The sequence below is a fragment of the Coccomyxa subellipsoidea genome (assembly GCF_000258705.1).
Source record: "Coccomyxa subellipsoidea C-169, whole genome shotgun sequence".
Taxonomy (NCBI): Eukaryota; Viridiplantae; Chlorophyta; class Trebouxiophyceae; family Coccomyxaceae; genus Coccomyxa; species Coccomyxa subellipsoidea.
Window position 1 is genome coordinate 990158 of NW_005178039.1, and position 19272 is coordinate 1009429.

The 19272-nt window shown below is 52.1% G+C and overlaps 7 protein-coding genes across 7 annotated transcripts; 4 read left to right on the forward strand and 3 right to left on the reverse strand.

The window, feature by feature from the left end:
• Positions 1-747: 747 nt before the first annotated feature.
• COCSUDRAFT_46605 (hypothetical protein) lies at positions 748-2869 on the forward strand (the record flags this gene model as incomplete). The annotated part of the gene is made up of 6 exons (XM_005649629.1): positions 748-806; positions 1130-1274; positions 1630-1700; positions 2193-2277; positions 2374-2471; positions 2642-2869. 6 exons carry the CDS (start codon positions 748-750, stop codon positions 2727-2729), a joined length of 546 nt encoding a protein of 181 aa, XP_005649686.1. The 3' UTR covers positions 2730-2869.
• A 129-nt stretch (positions 2870-2998) lies between these two features.
• Positions 2999-5751, reverse strand: COCSUDRAFT_65115 (hypothetical protein). Its single transcript, XM_005649630.1, has 8 exons — positions 5448-5751; positions 5127-5320; positions 4887-4982; positions 4661-4744; positions 4305-4489; positions 4016-4150; positions 3712-3895; positions 2999-3524 (listed from the first exon to the last, which is right to left on the reverse strand). Exons 1-8 carry the CDS (start codon positions 5683-5685, stop codon positions 3426-3428), a joined length of 1215 nt encoding a protein of 404 aa, XP_005649687.1. The 5' UTR covers positions 5686-5751; the 3' UTR covers positions 2999-3425.
• A 186-nt stretch (positions 5752-5937) lies between these two features.
• Positions 5938-7060, forward strand: COCSUDRAFT_65116 (ribosomal protein L36 component of cytosolic 80S ribosome and 60S large subunit). The gene is made up of 3 exons (XM_005649631.1): positions 5938-6058; positions 6375-6509; positions 6669-7060. Exons 1-3 carry the CDS (start codon positions 5969-5971, stop codon positions 6744-6746), a joined length of 303 nt encoding a protein of 100 aa, XP_005649688.1. The 5' UTR covers positions 5938-5968; the 3' UTR covers positions 6747-7060.
• Positions 7061-7256: 196 nt separating this feature from the next.
• On the reverse strand, positions 7257-8891 carry COCSUDRAFT_22483 (ARF-like small GTPase). Its single transcript, XM_005649632.1, has 5 exons — positions 8509-8891; positions 8372-8410; positions 8111-8226; positions 7879-8004; positions 7257-7775 (listed from the first exon to the last, which is right to left on the reverse strand). Exons 1-5 carry the CDS (start codon positions 8606-8608, stop codon positions 7611-7613), a joined length of 546 nt encoding a protein of 181 aa, XP_005649689.1. The 5' UTR covers positions 8609-8891; the 3' UTR covers positions 7257-7610.
• Positions 8892-9043: 152 nt separating this feature from the next.
• Positions 9044-10429, forward strand: COCSUDRAFT_52776 (hypothetical protein). Its single transcript, XM_005649633.1, has 5 exons — positions 9044-9277; positions 9444-9520; positions 9632-9699; positions 9811-9902; positions 10070-10429. The coding sequence occupies exons 1-5, from the start codon at positions 9209-9211 to the stop codon at positions 10163-10165; spliced, it is 402 nt and encodes a 133-aa protein (XP_005649690.1). The 5' UTR covers positions 9044-9208; the 3' UTR covers positions 10166-10429.
• Positions 10430-10957: 528 nt separating this feature from the next.
• On the forward strand, positions 10958-13586 carry COCSUDRAFT_46607 (NADPH-dependent thioredoxin reductase 1). The gene is made up of 6 exons (XM_005649634.1): positions 10958-11287; positions 11420-11550; positions 11798-12066; positions 12361-12525; positions 12668-12797; positions 12906-13586. Exons 1-6 carry the CDS (start codon positions 10965-10967, stop codon positions 13076-13078), a joined length of 1191 nt encoding a protein of 396 aa, XP_005649691.1. The 5' UTR covers positions 10958-10964; the 3' UTR covers positions 13079-13586.
• Positions 13587-13705: 119 nt separating this feature from the next.
• On the reverse strand, positions 13706-19227 carry COCSUDRAFT_46608 (TFP11-domain-containing protein; the record flags this gene model as incomplete). Its single annotated transcript, XM_005649635.1, has 13 exons — positions 13706-14069; positions 14308-14459; positions 14630-14792; positions 15062-15334; positions 15658-15855; positions 16178-16363; positions 16609-16737; positions 16961-17188; positions 17548-17709; positions 17843-18001; positions 18136-18285; positions 18443-18614; positions 18746-19227. 13 exons carry the CDS (start codon positions 19225-19227, stop codon positions 13935-13937), a joined length of 2589 nt encoding a protein of 862 aa, XP_005649692.1. The 3' UTR covers positions 13706-13934.
• Between the last annotated feature and the right edge of the window lie 45 nt (positions 19228-19272).

Consider the following 19272-nt stretch of genomic DNA (forward strand, 5'->3'; position numbering starts at 1 on the left):
ACTCCGCTTCTTTACTGGATATTGACTTGGACCAATTTCCAGATTTTGATCTGGATCAAGACTTTTTGCGTGAGTTTGCTACACCAGATGCAGTCTTGGATGCCTCATGGCCATCTCAAGCGAAGGCATCCTCCTTCCAGAAGACGTAAGCCTTACAAAATAGCCACAAAACTCTTCATGGCACTACTGCAGCACCACTGAACTCTTCTTTCTTGGACGCATCATTGCCATTAGTATGCTGAATCATGGCACAGTGGAATTGAAGTATGATTTCCTCGCAGGGACACACATACTGGTGCAGCTGCGACTGCCACCAAGGCCGCTTCATATTTGAGTGCTGAGCCACGGGGTACTCGGCCCGCCACAACAGCCACTGTGCAAGGCACATCACAAGTGGGCATTGACATGCCGAGATCTTTCCCGTGGCAGCATCAACTTCCGCAGCAGATCAGGCTACCTGAGCAGACTGGAATTCAATACTCTTTGGCAGCTGCATCACTGTTGCAGGAAGACCAACCCGTCTTGGGCAGCTCTGCAGATGAGGTGATACTCCTTGGTGATATGTGATCTGGTCCTTCCTCTTGCCTTGAGACAAGGTCGCCTCTTTGGAACAGAATAATTCTGCTGTGCCACGGTGTATTCTTTTCGGGTTTTTCTGGCGCAACCTGACATCGCTGACTTTTTTGTATGCAGCAAGCCCCAGGCAGCGGCGATGACAGCAAGCAGCCATCTTCAGAGAAACGTAGGATGAGGAACCGGTCTGAGCGAGAACAGACAATGAATAAACTCGCTCAAGTGCGCTACAGGTGCTGTCTTGCTTCCCAACCTGCACAGGTTACCTCACACATTATGCCGGCACACTGGGAGCAGTCAGTGGTCATTGACATTAGATATACTCTTATTTGCGCACGAGGTCTGGAGTGTTCAGTGGATCCATGCCAGTGATGTAAGCGCCGCCACCAGTCCTCACTGTGGTTTTTACCCTCTGCAATGCACATGCCTCCTTACTTTGGCCGACATTGGATGATTAATTTGCCCCGGCTGGCGGGGGGCGGTATTAATACAGGACTCACCTTGCCTCTTGGCAGGGAAAGCGTGCAATTACTATAACTATAGTAATTCTGCGCAGGGAGCGAAAGAAGGCCAAGGCAGCCGAGCTGCAGGCGGCGATCCAGGCGCTGTCTGAGCGCATGCAGGAGCTGACGACAGCGCAGCACAGGAATGCTGAGCTGCGCAGGCGCAACGCCGAGCTGCAGCAGGCGCTGACTCAGCAGGTAGCCTCGGAGCGTCCATCCCTGCAGGCTGCGCGGAGTGTGACTGGGCCTGATATGCAAAGCTTGGGTGACCAGCCGGGGTCCCCTGGCGAAGAGCCGGATGAAGACGGCGCGGCTGCAGATGAGGAGGGGAAGTTCCTGCTGTCCCACCAGCAAGAACGCCTGCATGACCTGGCGCGCCTCTTCCCACTGCTGACATGCTGACAATGTCTTTAGCATGTGAGGGTGTTCGCAGATCACTCCACCGTTTTGAACAAACATTGGAGGATGTCCTGAAGACTCCACTCATGGTAGGTAGAGTGCATATCTGCAGTGCGCATGTTTTGAGGTAGAACCTGTATGGTGACTTGTGCAGGTCTTGCTGCTGAAAGATGGCATGAAGGGCATGTCAGGTCTATCTAACGACAAGCAGGAGGCAAGCTGCAGGTCTGCATTCAGTCAGATGGTGTCGGAGGCTGTGCACTGCTTTGTGAGCATTGGCTGTGACCAAGGTAACGGGTTGCCACTCCTGACAATGTTGCATTGGCGTCATATTATAACGTTCAGCGTGACAGGAGGTCTCTGCTTCTAACAATATGACATGAGCTCACATCACTTGCTTGCTAATATTCAGGCGCCAAGTCAGTGCCAGGCACAATTGCCCCATTTGAAAGGAACATGCAGTCACATCTTTGGGAGGCAGCTGTCAGAGACATTCAGGTCACTCCGGGTCAGGTGCAGCGCATTCTCCAGATCAGGTGAGGACAAAATTTTCACTGGCAGGGCTGTGATGTGTTACACACAGGTGCAGCAGTGACCCTTAAGTTATGCATGCTTCCTAGTTGAAATTGTGGTATGCAGACACCATAAAAGCTGTTGCGCAGCTGCAGTGATATTGCGGGTATTGACTCCTGCCATGCATGGCTTTCAATTGCGCAGGAGCGAGTACGCCACAAGGCTGGATGCTATCATGCAGCACAGGAGCAAGCTGAATGCAGAAGCGCTTGGAATATTTAGCTCGCAGGTACAAGCGGGGGCCTTCACTCGATAATGTTGTTCTGTATTCCCCCTTGTGCTTATTGAGAAATTTAAGAGATTGCTGAGAGGAAGTGTTTTGCAGATGAGCGTTTGTAGCAAGGCTGACAAGGGATTCTTTGAGAGAGCCAGCTCCCTCTCATTACTAAGGGACATAATCAGGAAGCTCCGGGCAAACTTCCGGTGAGGCTCCACTGAATTGAATTCTTTGCTGGAGCTGTGCACAGCTGCCCATGTGCAACTGTCATGCTGGCTTTTATAAAGCCCTCATCATGCTTTACAACCACTTTTGGATTCTGCGCAGTTGTGAGCAGGAAGCTAAGACTCAGCTGGGTGGCGCGCTGTTGCTTCAGGTTCTTGCTCCACTTCAGACCTCACAGCTACTGGTTGCCTTGTTCCCTATGCAGTGCGATTGTCTGCTGCTGCTGCATGCCCTTCTAAAGGCTCCCTGTTAGGGTGTACAATAGCTGGCATATTTTGTGTACTACCAGACTGTACAGTCCAAAATCGATCACAAACATTGGCAGTGAATAACAACATCTCTGTTGATGATGGACAACATTGTTAAGATCCTGCTCAGCAAATGTCGGCATTGATTACATGCATTTTCTCAGTAGTTGTTGCAACAGTCCCAGCGTCCGTGCATTCTCGTAAAAGGAACAACTGCTTTCATTATTGCAGATGTGTATGTGAAAACGGACCAGCAGAAAACACGCGCATTTCCTAATTACACTTATAATCTCACTGAGGCACACATGACCGGAATCCCTGAGGCAGAAATGGTGAAGCCTGCCGAGCAAATGCATGGATCTGCAGTCTGGACAGATGATACCTGGAGATGCATCTCCATGGATGGCAGACAAAGCACCAGATTGGAGCTATTGCATCCGGCAATTAGTTCGCATTTTAAATACTTCAATTTGCAAATTGATATCAAGTGCACTCTTTTCATCACGATGTATGCATGCCCCATTCAGTTCTGGGCAGAGCAGGTGCCTTGAACCTTTCACGCCACATCTCTGTCGACAGGTGTGCAATTTGCACTTGGTCCTGATTTCATCTGATTCAGAGAAGCATTAGCAGCTACAGTAAATCATAGACATGACACCTGTCAAGTTTCTCCATCATCCAGCATTCCTAGGCTTTCTGCTCTGGAGGGAAGATATCCTGAAGACCATTGAAAAAGGCCAAACAGTCGCAATGCGAGGGGAAAGACTCCACCAGCAGCCAGGCGCCCTGTCAAGAACAAGACCAGCACAAAGAACCTTCACGTAGGGGCAAGGATGCTGCTGCATTGCATAGATGAAGACATGCAGCAAATGCAAATATGAGTCGTAATCGAGGATGCCACTAGAAGGCAGCAAGTCTTGACTAGTAGTGGCCAAGACATGAACAAGATGATGGAATTACAGGACAGGTTTACCTGAGTTGGAGACAGCAACATGCGGAACAGCAGGAAATGCTGCTCAGACCATGCACGCATTTCTGCAGACAGATTCGCCTTGAGCTTAGCCAGAGCTATTGGCAGCTGCTGCTGTGCACCCTTATCAGCAGAAGCCAGCAGCTGTGCAACTCGCCGATTGAGTTCGTCTCTCTCCATGTAGATCCTGCATGACAGACAGTAGCCTTTCCTTTGGCATCCCACGCAGTATTGGCCTCCCATGAACAAGCATGTCACACCACCAATGCAAGCGCATGAACTCCTTCCTGAGTTGACAGGGACCCACTTATCCAGGACTCCCAGGACGTGGGTTCTGTACTGCAGGCCCCGGCGCACTTGCTCCTCTGTTAGGTTCAGCACTCTAGCAGCTGTGTAGCACTCTTTGCGGCCGTCTGTGCCAGCATGTGATGTCAGATTCTTCCTGCGCCAAGTGGAGCACCTTCAGCAAGCCCTCCGAGACATGTTTCAAATACAGAGAGGTCAAAGTGTCACACCTTCATGCTTCTGCTCTGCGCACAAGACGGACATTGAGTTTCCCATGAGTGCATGAGGCTCCACTATGCATTGGTACTCACCTGGTGGTCACAGCGTCGATCAGGCGCTGCAATTTGAGACCGCCAAGGTTGAGACCCTGCATGCATGTCTGCATGGCTTGGAGCATCCTCTCCTTGATCTCCTCCAGCACTTCGGGAGGGGTGTTTCTGTCAATCACATCCGGCTGTACCCCCTTCTCACGCAGGTATGCTCCCAATCCTTCTACCTGCCAACATGAATGACCTTTTCTGAAGCACCTTCAAAACCGAACAGTGTCAGCTCAGCAAATCTGATTACAATAAAGGTGTGATGCATTGCCCAGTCATGTAACACGCCCATGAGCAAAGCATGTGCACAACTGCCAGGAAGACAGCAATGTGAGTCAAGTGAGGCGCACCACACTGAGGAAGTTGTCATTGAAGCTTAGCCATTCAGGGCTGCCCCATTCGCTAGAGGTTGTTTTCTGGGCGCTGCTCCTTGACTGATATGCCATCCAATTTTTCCTCAGAAGTGCACCACAACACAAGAGCGACGTCTATATTACATTAGCTTCTGCAAAACAATTCTTGGGGCACGCGGCAATATGATGTCATTAGGTCAGAGAAAAGAAGATGACTGCTCACTTGAGGCGAAGCAGTGCTTGAAAGCTGCTGTTCCAAGGATTGGTTGGACTTCTCAAGGAAGACATTGTCTGCATTGACAAGCTCCAGCGCTTTCACCTGCGACACAAGGAAGTGGATGTACAAATCAAGGCATCCAAGGGATAGGGAATATTTTATGCCTTTGTAGTACGAGTTTCTGTGCATCATCCAAGCACTGCCCTCAACAGGCAGGACATCTGTCAAGAGCTGTCTTGCGCGTACCTGAGCAGCCAATGCATCTGCTTGCGTCTGCAGTTCTGACACCTGTCCTTTCTTCCTTTCTCTGTAACGCTTCTGAGCTGCTTTGTTCGCTTCTTGCTGAGCTGGTGTCCTGTTCTTCCAGCGCTTCAACTTCTCGCTTGCACGGCCCAGGAACCCCAATTTCTTGCCCTTGGACCCTTTTTCATCGCTTTCACCTACATGTTAAAGGAAGATTCGGTACAGACGAAACCCACAGCGACGATCTACGGCCTCAGCATTGATCCTGGGACATACACTCAACAGCATCCTTTCCTGTACATAGAGGATCGATGGACTAACAACCTTCTGCTGCAGATGCTTGGCTTGATTGGCTCTCAGACTGCTTCGATGCTCGAGCATCTTGTCCTCCTGAGGGACTCTGGAACATGGAGGTGTAACCACCGAACCACAGATCTGTGGGAGTCCACTCCGCAAAGTCGTTGGTTGCGGCCTGAGAATGTGCGTCGTCACTGCCTTGTGGTGCTCCACAGACCTCATTAAACAGTGCAGGCCCTCTTGGTGTTCCGTCCTGCTGATCCATCACCCCACTGTTCACGTGAGTCGCTATCAGCACCAAGCGAGCGAAGTCTAGTAAAGTGTGCTTGATAACAAGAGGCCAGCTACCCCAAAAGTCTTCACATTGAAGCAATTGACCAATCTCGCAAGTGCATCTCGTCACGGAAAATAGGGTTTGGAATTCTGCAACTCTCTTGGGGCCAAAATTTTAAAGGGTCGCTGCAGTACCCTATGCGAAGGTGGGCCGCCATCTCATGGAGTTGTAGCTGCAGATCTTGACAGTGGTGGATGCTGGCCATTCTGCAAGGATGGCACCTACAGGGATTGCAGTTGGCCTTCACAAGGGTCACGGCGTGACGAAGAAGGAGAAGGTGGCCAGGCCAGCACAGCGCAAGGGAGTAAGGGCCCAATAACTTAATGTGTTCACGACCAAATCTGTCCTTTGGGAATTTGGCGATCGTAAGTGTGTTTGATATAAGCAATGTATTAATGCGGCGAAAACCAGTGTTACGAAGCATCCTTGGCTTTCAGATCTTCATCAGGATGTTTGTTTAGGCAGGATTTCTGAGACCTTTCGAGATTTCTTGCGGCATCCCTGTTTTTATTGCTTTTGCTTTTGTGAAGGATTGTGCGTTTTGTCACATAACATGACGGTGTGGGGAATCTACCGTGCAGCCTGCTTTGCTGAAGCTGACTCTCCTGTGTACTCTGCAGAGGCTCAGCAAGCGTGTCAAGTTCGTCAGGGAGATTGTGCGGGAGGTAGCAGGCCTTGCACCCTATGAGAAGAGGGTGACCGAGCTGCTCAAGGTGGGCAAGGACAAGCGCGCCTTGAAGCTCTGCAAAAAGAAGGTGAATTTCTGCTGCCCCAGGGTGTGCTGACTGATTATGTACCCTGTATCTGTGCTCTTCTGAGCATGATCACCTCCTCTGGAGCTGCGTATCATCTGGATTTCGTTTGCTTGTGCTGCCAAACAGTCATGCTGACGGCCAGTTGTTGCTGTCCTGCAGTTGGGCACACACTTGCGCGCCAAGAAGAAGCGTGAGGAGATGTCTGCTCTGATGAGGAAAGCGTCAACGAAGAAGTGATGTGGCTATGCAAGTGCACAGCCATATGGCGCTCCTTGTCAGAACTGCTTTAGTTCCAGCGCACTCGCGCGCACCCGAATACAGCTGCCCAGATTCTTGGGCACTTCTGCCTGATAAAGCCTCACGATGCCTCTAAGACCTTGATGGGCCTGTAAGGAGCGCCTGATTGTGGTCAGCACAGTCTGCCAGTCGTGTGGATTTTGAGATCGGGGTGTGGGACAGACTTCATTCTCACTGGAAACATGGCAGGCCACTGGCTGTTGCGGCCATATATACTGTAATAGTAGCACTTTTCTGTAAAGCTCGGGACGTTTAGGCGATGTTGATATTCAGCAGCGAGCATGCATGGATGCGCAGTGCATGCTTGCAATTGCCTACTTGCATGTGGACCATTGAACTCCACATCCATTCAGCACCGGTACCGCGCTGGGGCAGCCATCAAAGCTCTCTACTGCTGCATGATAAAGTGGATGTGCCTCAGGTTTCCACTACATTGCGGCACGAGATATTCCGTACACAAAATTACAGGCTCGCCAGAATTACTGCTTGGATACCGTACACCTCGGACGTGGATCCGATCACTGCTGCTGAGGCCATTTTAGTGTGGGCTTCCCTTATCAGTCTCATAGCCAACAAACTATAGAATGCAACCCATCCTCATTTGAGAAGGCAATGAACAAAGCTGGAATCTTCTGCCCGGCAACATTGCTTCCCTACCTCATATCCGGCTGATATGCCCCCGCCCCGGGCCTCTGGTTATGCGCACAACATGAAATTTCAAGAAAATATGCCCCACAGATGCCTTTCTAATGTCAACCACGGCAGTGCCGCACTGCTGGCAGCTGCAAGCTTCTGATTTAGGCATCATCGCTTCCTTGTCTTCAACTGGTTTGACAGCCAGTCCAGGCCTTCAAACAATCCCTCTCCCTTGATGGCTGAAGTTTTAAAGATTGCCCAGTCGCGATTCTTGATGCTGTGCAGGTTCAAGCCCTCAGCCACTGCAGCATCGTCCAGTGCTCCAGGTAGATCCTGGACGTGACAAACACAACTCAAGACGACCCTCCGAACTAACATTCCCAAAGAGAAGGTTCTCCAGCCTCATGAGGGGTGCCAGATACTGACAAGATGTCACCTGTTTGTTGGCATATACAAGAATGAGGGCATCCCTCAGCTCTTCCTCATCCAGAATAGCATGGAACTCCTCGGCAGAAGTGCCAATGCGCTCTGTGTCACTGCTGTCCACTACATAGATGATGGCCTGCAGAGGGCAGCAAGAGGGGTCAGTCAAAGCCTCGTGTCAACACAGGCGAAAGTACAAGGAGCATCACAGAATCTATTGAAAGTCCCCCAACGCCCCAGCTCACCTGCGTGTTGGGATAGTAGCACCGCCAGTAGGGTCTGATGCTGGTCTGTCCCCCAAGATCCCAGACCTGGAACTTGATGTTCTTGTATGTCACTGTCTCAACATTAAACCCGATGGCTGCAGGAAGGAAAGCAAAAGAAGTCAGTTAAGATTTGCGAGATGTGCCTTCCAAGATGATGGCATTGCTCCAGTCATGACTGTGTTATATGGCCTCTTCCGTCCAAAGAAGCATGGTCTCTTCATGAGTACGAAAGGGACTCACTTGGGATGGTAGAGACAACCTCTCCAACTTGCAAGCGATCTGTTTACAAGGAAACAAACATTGTCAAAGATATTTGGAGCCAAGGTGAATGAAACACTCAGCCAGTGCAAAACCAACAGAGAGCCTTTGCAGCTTACAAAGGATAGTAGTCTTCCCAGCATTATCGAGTCCCAGGACGAGAATTCGGGCTTCCCTCTCGCCGAAAACGGCCATCAATCGGGAAATCCAAATGCCCATTGTTTGCAGGTTGTAATCTGAAATTTGATGGAGGTGAAGTTCGTGTCTTCCGCACTGTGCCCTCTGCCAATCTATATGTCCTTTCAAGCCAACTTCTCAAATCGGCACGGATATTCTTCTAGTTTCACTGCCATGTCTGGTGGTGATGTCAACACTGGGACAAGATATGGGGCCCAGCTCATCAATGTGGGGCTGTTCAGTGGACGATAAGGAGCCTCTGGAGGCAGCTTGACTGCAACAACCTAAAGGAGAGAATAGCGTCAAAATGCAAGTACAGCCTTTCCTTCGGATCCAAAATGTTGTTTCAAGGCCAATTCGCGCCTTGCAGCTGACGAGCCATCTCGTCCTACGGTCTCTCCCAGATCTGCACCTCGTACCGTGAAATCGATCACCAAAATTTCCACTCTGACCACATTTGGCCTAGAATAACGATTCCTGGGGCCTCTCATTTGATCGAAATTGTGAGGGAAGGGAAGCACAACGGCTAGTATCTTGTGCCGAATTCTTCCGGGTTGTCTAGGCACCGCTGAGTCGGGAGAAATCTTGCTGTGAGCAAGTTGGTTGGCCCAGCTGACGGGTGGTCCTCCTGGGACCCTTGAAATGGCGAATAAAGCAGTTGCCACACTGAAAGGATGGCTTACAAAGCTCCCCATCAAAGCTCCGTGGAAGGTTGGTCTAGGGCATACTACCACATATCGTTCCTGGTCTTTGTATTTGGTTCATCTAATTTTATGGAACGCAAATTTAAGCTTTTGAACGATCGATGTCCTATAATTCTGGAGACTGAAAAGCTGCAGGGCTGCTTGTGGATGTGTAAAGGCTTTGCCTGCTTCAGGTGCTTGGTGTGGCTTCATCGCCTGAATTCCAGGATTACCTGCCTTCAGCACCTGATTACAGAAAGCATGCCCCAGCGTGCGTGTCTTTACCCTTGTCACACTTGAACGCGCAAGCGGCTACTGTCACTTGGCTTTCTCACTGTAGTCAAAGACTGCAGACGAGTACATGCACTTGCTTGTTGTGCAGGTCACAACCTGTACGCCCATCTGTGCCAGCAGCTCTGCCAGAACAGGTGTATGACATCAGATACTGGGGTGAGCTCCCAGCCAACACCTGCATTGCTCTACTCCTTAGGTCCACCGGTTCAGAAGCCACGGTGCCAACCTGAGTTATAAGCATGGGCTCACATGGACTTTTGTGCACAGTGCGCGACATAAGGAGGGAGGGGCAGTTGGTGGGTGGTACAAACAAGAAGCACATGGTAAAGTACCAGGTGGATGTTTCAGAGAGAACACAGGTGAGCTCTGAACCTGCCGCATGTGTTCAGGAATTGAAGCAGATGATTAAGGACATCATGCCTGCCTCCTCATGGACCTCTGATGCAAATTATCGTGCAGCAGAACTGTGTCGTCGCTATCTGTTCAAGTCAATGTGACTGACCTTTGCACTGTGTGCTACCCACAGTTCAGCGAGTCAGAGCCTGCACCAGCAATGGGAACGCCCTATAAGTGGAAGAAGAAGTCAAACTTGCTAGACTATGACAACAATGGTTACACTTGAGTCGTCATGGGAATAAAGACACAGTGTAACATCATCTAGGCAGGGTCAGCGGCACCTTCACTGGAGCAAGCTACAAAAAGTTGTGGATGCTGAAGCGAGCGATTGTCATTAAGTGAGAGTATGGTAATTCTCTGAATGTCTGAATGTCTGTCTCCTTTCCGCTATTAGCGCGGCAACGTGACGTATTGTACACATGTGCCCTGCAAGGAACCTGAGTGTGTCCTTTGTAAATCCAGCGGCCGGCTACAGCTGGGCCAGCGGCAGAGTATGGACTCTACTATGTAGCCCATCGATGCAAACCAGACATATATGCCAGGGGCGCCGCCTAGGCTCAGCCTAGGCGGCTATAGCGCAGTAAATTAATTAAGGCACTGCGAGTTGCTTGCATCACAGTTTGCCTGAAGCAGGTGCAGCGGCGTTGGCGGCTCCTGGCTGCTGTTCTTGTGCATGATGCGAACCCGGTTGATTGGCCAGGTACCCATGGGCCATCGTAACTTCGAATTCAACTTGAAGTTGGTTGAGCCCGTGTGCACAGCTGTGACTTCTTCGTGACAGAGAGCAGTGTGTCCACTGAGGTATCAGCTTATGGAGAGCTATCTCTAACATCACTAATGTTTGCAACAAACTTATGATATGCTTGGTGACTGGGAACCTGCATGAAGGGACTTCCACTTGGCAGCTGTTGTTGCACGTGCTGCAACGTGCACAGTCTTACGCTGAACGCCTCACGAGAAACATGAAAGAGGATGCAGAGCACGTGGATGACACCGCAAAATAATTTGGTTAGCTATACTTATTTATGCTCAGCAGATCGCTATTGAAGTGCCGGGCAGCTGTTTCTTTTTTGACGAAACCACCTTTCGCTCCTTCTTTTGTACGCGAAGCAGCTGCCATGGCGACATCGGAAACGATGAAGACGCCAGTTTGCATCATTGGCTCGGGACCTGCAGCGCACACAGCAGCCATCTACACTGCTCGCGCAGAACTCCATCCTATTCTCTTTGAAGGATGGCTTGCAAACGGTATTGCTGCTGGCGGCCAACTGACAACCACAACAGATGTAGAAAACTTTCCAGGCTTTCCGGAGGGCATCATGGGTGGCGAAATAACCGACAAATTCAGGTTCGCACCAGAACCACACCACCCATCGTGTATATGTTCTTGTGTTCAGGGCAAAATTTTACTCGGCAAAGTAATGTGCGATTGGCTCATAATCAGTAGTTTATAATGTTTATGCTTGGAATATACCTATAGGGCGCAGAGTGAGCGATTCGGGACAAAGATATATTCTGAGACAGTCAACAAGATTGATCTCTCAAGACGGCCCTTCAAGGTGTGGACGAGCAAGAAGGCCGTGGAAGCAGACACCGTCATCATTGCCACAGGTAATATATCCTGACGCATCTGATGCACGCACATTATTAGGCATCACTTTCTGTGCTTCCCGCCTGTTGACCTCGAGCATAACCCCAGGTCCCGCCCTCACACATCCTGCATGCAAGCAGCATGGCTTACATGCATGGTATCTGCCACATCGGCCTGCGTGGCTTGCGCTGTGGATCTTCTACTTCTGCCTTGTCCCTGATTTAGAAAAGACACCCATTGACGCATAACCTGCGCATGTGCCTGCAGGCGCAGTGGCCAAGCGGCTGGAATTCCCGGGTTCAGGGGAGGTGAACGGGTTCTGGAACCGGGGCATCAGCGCATGTGCGGTCTGCGACGGCGCGGCGCCGATGTTCCGGAGAGTGCCGCTGGCCGTCATCGGCGGAGGTGACTCAGCGATGGAGGAGGCGCTCTTCCTGACCAAGTACGGTTCCAAGGTGTACATCATCCACCGCCGCGACGAGTTCCGCGCCTCCAAGATCATGCAGAAGCGCGCCCTCGAAAACCCCAAGATCGAGGTGCGCGCGCCTGGCCCCTTCCGGCACACGGCCTTTCCTGTTGCCCAGCAGGTTTTTCAGAGCCCAAGCTCCTGCTTTTCATTGCTGCAAGATACCACTGGCACGCCTGCCAAACGGGTTTGTTATTGCAGTTAAATGCAACAATGCACCTTTCCAAAGCATTTGTTTGGAAAGCGTGCTGAGCCAGAAGGGATCTGTAAGGCGCAGATGACTGGTGTCTGTTTTCCAGGAAATTATACATTGGAAAATAAATACTCAAAAGGCGTGGCTCATGAAGATGGATCCAATGTGCAGGTGCTGTGGAACACGACAACGGTTGAGGCGTATGGCAATGAGAAGGGGATGCTGGGCGGCCTCAAGGTGCAGGACGTGAAGACCAAGGAAGTGCGCGACCTGCCAGTCTCCGGCCTCTTCTTCGCCATCGGCCACGAGCCCGCCAGCAAGTTCCTGAACAACCAGGTGTGCATCATCAATTGAGACATGATACATCATTGTACAAACCCGAGGCCATCGGTGTCATTTCTTCAAATTATGCAATCATGCGTCCTTGCCTGGTGGCTGTGTAGAAGCATTTGGATTGAGATGCAAATCTGTGCTGCAGGTGGAGACTGACGAGGATGGATATGTGCTCACAAAGGCCGGCACCACAGAGACGAGCGTGCCAGGCGTCTTCGCTGCCGGAGATGTGCAGGACAAGAAGTGGCGGCAGGCCATCACAGCAGCCGGCACTGGTGAGTTGTCTTCCCTCGGCTTTGCTGCAGCGCAATTGGGTGCCTCTCAGACTTTGTAAGGGTGGAGATACTGTGGGCAGGGATTGAGTAATGTTTTCTTTTTGGCAGGGTGCATGGCAGCGCTGCAGGCAGAGCACTTCCTGCAGCTGAATGGGTCCAGCTTTGAGGATGAGAACGGCAATGCAGCCCCCGCCACCGCAGATGCACCCGTCACAAACGGAGATGTGCCCGCATTGGACAACGGCCACGCTGCAGACAACAAGCTTGTCGCTGCGTTGTAATTCTAAGACCCTCAACAGCATGTCTAGTGTAGATGACCGCTATTTACATGTCCCTGTCCACCTGACGGTGCAGGCTGCCAATGTTGATGGGGATGACGGCCCAACAATGAGCACAGTTTCCAAAGGATTATATGCGTTGTTTAAGCTTCAAGGCAGCTCAAATTCTTGCAAAATAGACATCATCCTGTCAACATTTGGCAGGTTGAGATGCCAGCATGTACGTGTTGGCCAGGGTTGGTATTACTGAGCTTCCTGAGTGGATAAGTGTACATTGCATTGCGACTGCTGTGGCGTATAAACAACTAGCGCATGCTGTCGACTTTGTCAAGTTCATGCTTCCAAGCCTGTGGATCATGTGCTAAGGGATGTGCTGCATCAAGTCTGACTCCTTGGGAGACGTGCCGCAGATCTACACATTCCTGCTTTGTTACCAATTGGGAAGGTTTGCAAGGTTTACTCAGTACGGTGGTAGGCATGCAAATACATTTAAATGTATGACATGTGATTCACCTTAAAATGGGTAGTCACAGACTTTAATCACTGTGGTCCTGCAGTGGTGGCTGTAGTGCAATTTGCATGCAAATTAGAGGTCACATGCATGTCATAGCGGAACCATGACCAAATATTGGCCAATGACCTGAGTTACATCAGTAACATTCTGACTCACTTTTTCTGAGCCCATCCGAAACTCTGCAGCAACAAAGAGGACTGGTGCTACATGTTCATGCCTTGCCTGTCATATCTGACAAACTTTGTCTGTGATATCCGCTTTAGCAGTGTCCAAACCAATGCTGACCAGGAAGCACCGAAGCATATAAATCTGAGCTAAAATCTAAACACACCCATCCAAGACATACTACAATTTCTGGCGCTTTCTCACTTCTTTGAGGAGTTCTTCCAGGCCTGTGAGCACCCATTGACCCCCTATATGGGCCCTCACAAGCCCTGCTGATGAATCTATCACGCAACTGACGCCGCCAAACCCGTACACCTGCAAAGAGAAGCAGCTGCCTCAGGAGCTTGCCCATAATCCCATCCGAGACGTGCACACAACACTCCCGCGCTTCTCACCGTCATATTTCTTGGAGCACCAATACTGAAACAGAGCAGACTTGATGAATGAATCATATTCTGGCATGTTCCAGAGCGGCATTTTTCTGTGTATAAGAGTTTCAAGCCAGGCACGAACGCATGGCAGCGATGCAAGGAGGCCAGAGTGTGCTGGTCACCTGCAGGCCCTCATGCCGGCGCCCAGACTTAGGTAGAAACACCACACCATTCTCCTGCGCGAAATTTTCGACCAGCTGCCGCATCGAAGGCTCTTGAGCCCTGGAGCTATCATACATATTCGGCTCTGCATAGCCTGTTGTTGGCACTACCCCTGCAAAGATGAGAGCACGCGTTCAGCTCCCACCCTGGCACCAGCAGACCCCATACAGGCATTGAGCGTCTGAGTTCTTCACAGCGCTTCTGAGGGGCAAGACAAGCAACAGCAGGCAGGCCATCCGCAGAGTATCCCACCACGTAAGGAGCAGTGCGGAGAAATCTCACCTGCGGCCCCGGCATATCCGTAGCCGGCTCCAGCGGCGGCGGCTGAAGCCGGCTGCGAGTACTGCAGGGGAATGCCATGCACCGCGCTGTTCATGGCATTGATCGCCGAATTGAGGTGCGCGCGGATTCGCTCGTGGTCCTGCGCCTCTGCTGGTAACATGCCCTGCCACATCCCACACCCCACCGCGTCAATCATGCACGAAAAATTAATACATAATCGCTGTGCTAAGCCTCCTCTTTCCTATCCTGGTATACATTGCAATGATGCTAACCAAGGCATGTCTCATCGTTAGAGCAAGCAATCTATATCAACGGTGAACCTCAAAACAAGGCAGTACATTGCCATGCGTCAAGTCTATTCTGCGTGGCGCGTATGAGTACGCGGTGTCATGCATGCCCCAGCAGCATAGTGGGCTGTGCAGAGAGCAGCACCTTCCAACCGAGGTACCAGGCGGTGACCTCGTCGTAGTCTGGGGCATGGGCCAGCCAGTGCTGCAGCACGGCGTGCCACTTGGGGAAGAAGTGGTCCTCCAGCAGGCTGATCAGCTGCTGCCGCGGCAGCACGCCGGCCCACGACATCACCCACTGCCACGCCGTCAGATCCTGCGCCACCGGGTTGACCGCAAAATCCGCGTCCAGCGTGTACGCCAGCTTCGGCAGGATGGAGCGCCCGATGAGCGCCGCCCACTCCTTGGGCTCAAACACCTGCGGTCACGCTTCCCCCTCAGCCAAAGCAACCCTTGCCAGCAACAAACACGCTTGTTCCCAGTAAATTGAGCATCTGAGCAGCCTCAAAGCGTCCTTCGACATTATCAACAACATCAAGAAATGATGGCGCCTGAAATGAGACATCAATTGCTTAGTCCTGCGATATCCTGAAGCCAGTTGCACCCACGTCAATGCTACAGGCATCAGACCTTTGTCAGGAGTGCACACGCGACGCCCATGCGATGCCTGCCTGCCCAAGCTGTAAGCAGCTGGCAGGAGCTTTGAAGAGAAACTAGGAGGGCAGCAGAGGAGGCGCATACCTTGTGCCAGGGGGATAGCAGGGCGAGGGCTGACGCGTCGGAGGGGTGCCAGGCCTGCAGCGCGGAGGCGAGCTTGAAGCGGATGGTTGGGTAGAGGTCCTCCAGCTGCGGCCCCAGCATCTCCAGCCAGGGGTGCAGCCACGCATGCAGCGGCACACGCTCCTCCCGCGGCTCCCACGCCTGCACCGCCCGGCTCAGCTGCGCCCATACCCCACAACCTCAATTGAGACAATTGCAGCCTTGCTTACAGGGCCTCAACCACAGGTAAACCAGTGGGACAACATTGGCACACTGCACCTCAACCTCAAGCAGTGCTCAGCCAGGGGCTGCGCCGTAGGCTTCCAGCCTCAGAGGGAAGATAGTACAGATTTCCCCTGATGCCAAAAATTACCACACATCTCCTTGTTATTCAGGTGCGGTTCGTCCGGATGCTGCATTTCCATAATTCCCTTTGTATCACTCTTTGTCAATGAATCATGGTTCGGCACAATGCTCGACAAGATGCGGGGCAGGCGCGCACCTTTGGCAGTATGAGAGTGTCCAGGATGTGGCGCTGGACGCTGGTGGGGAGGACGTCCGCCCACTGCTCCAGGAAGCGCAGTGGCGGCTCCGGATCGCGTGGCTCCCAAGCGTTAGTAATTGCACCTGCTAGCCTCGGCAGCACCACCGCTGACAGTAGCCGCGTGTAGGGGTCATCTCCAACATCCTGCACTTCAGAAATGTGGTCAGCAGGAGTGAACAGATGAACTATGAAGGAGCTGGCCTGCTGCCATGTTTATCGTGTGGCATCAGGGCTTGGATTGTGGATGCAACGCACAAGGCTTGCAACATTTTGTGCATTGCTTGCATCAGTGACGGCAGAAAGGCCCACGACATCCTCCCAGTTGCAGCACATGCAATGCAGGCAGCGGCTCTGTTGCAGCTCCCATGCAGGGGCACAAGGGGTTATACCTGGAAGATGGCATCCCTCTGAGAGTCAGACTCCAGCAACGGCCGCCAACTTGACAACTCCTGCAGGCCCCGCACAGGCTCCTCCAGCGGCTGCCAGTCCGCCAGCAGCGCAGTGAAGCGAGGCAAAACCTGCACAATGAGCTTGGGCTTTACTCGCTGCCCCTCACTTCAACCGCTCCACAGCAGCTGCCCCTGTTAGCCTCTCAGCAGGCACATGGACACCCCATGCTGGCGACACAAATTTCAAATGGTGCACATACCATGCAATCATAGCGCAGCGCAGCAATCATAGCATAGCGCAGCAATCAGGGAATTTTCAACACTCAAAGGAGTCATTGTACGGGCGCGGCACCTGAGAGAGCGCAGCAGCGGCCAGGTTGTACATGAGGTACTCTTCCCAGTAGCCGGAGCGCAGCGCGGCGTAGGTGCGGCCGATGTCGGCCAGCGACAGGCGCGCGTCGGTGGCCTGGCAGCGCGACACCTCCTGCAGCACGTGCGACGCCTGCGCCACCTGGCGCCGTGCCACCTCCACCTCCTCCTGCAGCCGCGCCTGCTCCCGGCCCAGGATCACCGCTGTGTCCTGCGCCGGCAGTGCAGCACGCATGGTCAAGCCACTGTCTGATCTCCTGATCGGCAGCATCCCAGAGCCTGCCCAAGGAGGGTTTTCTTTTCTAGTCACCGAACAGAATGTAGAGAACGTTAAAAAGACCACCTATCGGCATTGCATTGCGTTGTCAGCAGTCAGCAGTCACAATATTAAACCTAGATATTTTCAAAATATATTGCATTCTAGAATGAAATGACCCTAGGAGAAAACAATGTCCCATAAAGAATCCATGCATGTATCAAGCAAGATGCAGCCAGCAAAGGAGGATGCTGAGCATCCAACCTCCGCGCAAATTTAATCCTGACAACACGGCCCTGCAGCGGTGCACGCACCTTTTCCTGGCGCAGCTTACCGTCAATGCGCTGGATGTCCGCCTCTGCCAGGTCCACCAGCAGCCGCAGGTTGTGCTGCAGCTCCGGCATCGGCACCAGATCGCCACCGGTCGCCTCCTCATCCATCACATTCAGGTGCTCCAGGTTTGTCACAAGCCGCGCCTGCGCCAGCACAAACACGCGCCATTTGATCAATTTCTTCTTGTCAGTGAGTTGTGGCAGTCAAGGAGGCATTGAGAACATTTAATAATAAGGGCTGTAATGGCAGATATTGGGGATGAAGGCGGGTCTGTACCTGTGGGCCGCGCATGTCGAGGATGGTCTGCCGAGCGGCGCCTGCAGGCTTCTCGGCAGCTTCCTGCAGCACCTCATCAGCGGTACGGAACTCTCGCTTGACCCGCGCAGCTGCATGCCTCTTCCTCCACAGTTTCACGTCCACTGCCTCCTCCTTTGCCTGTGACACCATGGTGTTCAGATGTCACTATGCAACCTTCCAAAGGAACACCAGTCTTCTACATGAGCGTGAGCCCTCAGATGTGTTAATTTCGTGAATGACATTGGAGCCGATTTTATGGGAGGCATGCGCACCTTCTCAACAGGCTCCTCGGCAGGCTTTTCATCGGGGATCAGCTTGTGCTCCTCGTAGTCGTTGTAGCCCATGCCCATGCCCTTGGGACGCAGCTTGACCTCGATGGGCTTGCTAATGCCCTGTCTGTTGCGCCCCAGCCCCTCTCCTTCCTGAGAAATGAGAAGATAATTTCAGGAGATGCTCTTCCAGTAGCCCAAAAGCCTAAAAGGCCTCTCCAAACTCCCCATTACTCATAAAGGACTACTGTGATCAATGGCACAGATGCAGTACACACAAGAGAGATCCTTTGTTGAGCATGTTTCGCACCTTGTAGCCCATGCCGGCCAGCAGCTTGGCTCCAATGCCTTTGGTGTGCCGCTCAAATTCTCCGACTGATGGTGCGCCATTCGCGCTTGTGACCCTGGAGCTGGATGCTTTCTTCTTTTCCTTCTCTCGCCTCTTCTTCTCCTTCAGTCTCTCCTCTGCCGCTTGCTTCACACTGTTGCAGAAAGTTGCAAGTCAATAGCGTGCCGGTATCCAGTCATCTGGAAGTCTTATGCCTGTCAAGCGCAAGATTGTCAACTTTGCAACTTCACATGCGGATCGGCGCTTGTGAGGCAAGAAACAAACCTCTTTCCAAAGGAGGTTGGCAGCACAACTCCATCATCTTCCTCAAAATCAAGCTGTATCTGAGGCTCCTTGGCTGGCCTGAAGCCCATGCCAGCGCTGATGCTGTGCCCAGGGAACCCCAGTCCTGTACCGTTCTGCTGCGCTCCCAAGCCATTTCGCATCCCTTTATCTTCCTCGGCATGCTCAGCAGTCTCAACATCCTCAGGCTTTTCTTCAGTGCTCTTCACCACTCCGCTGGACACAAAGCCGACTGGTCTGGTGTAATCTGCGGCTTTGCGAGGACCTTTTCCACGTCTTGGCCTGTCCTCATCGCTCTGCTCGCTCTCATATCCATACAAGTGCTCCTCCTTCGTCTGCCTGCGATTTCGCTTCTTCTCTGTGTAGAAATATTCACCTCCAACCCACTGGCCTCCCTCAAAATCATTATCCATGTCAAATCTCTCATACTGCTGATCCTCTTCCATGTTGCTTTGTTTAGCCATAAGGTCGGTGTTGAGAAGGGTTCAGATGACTGGTTTCAGAAAGCT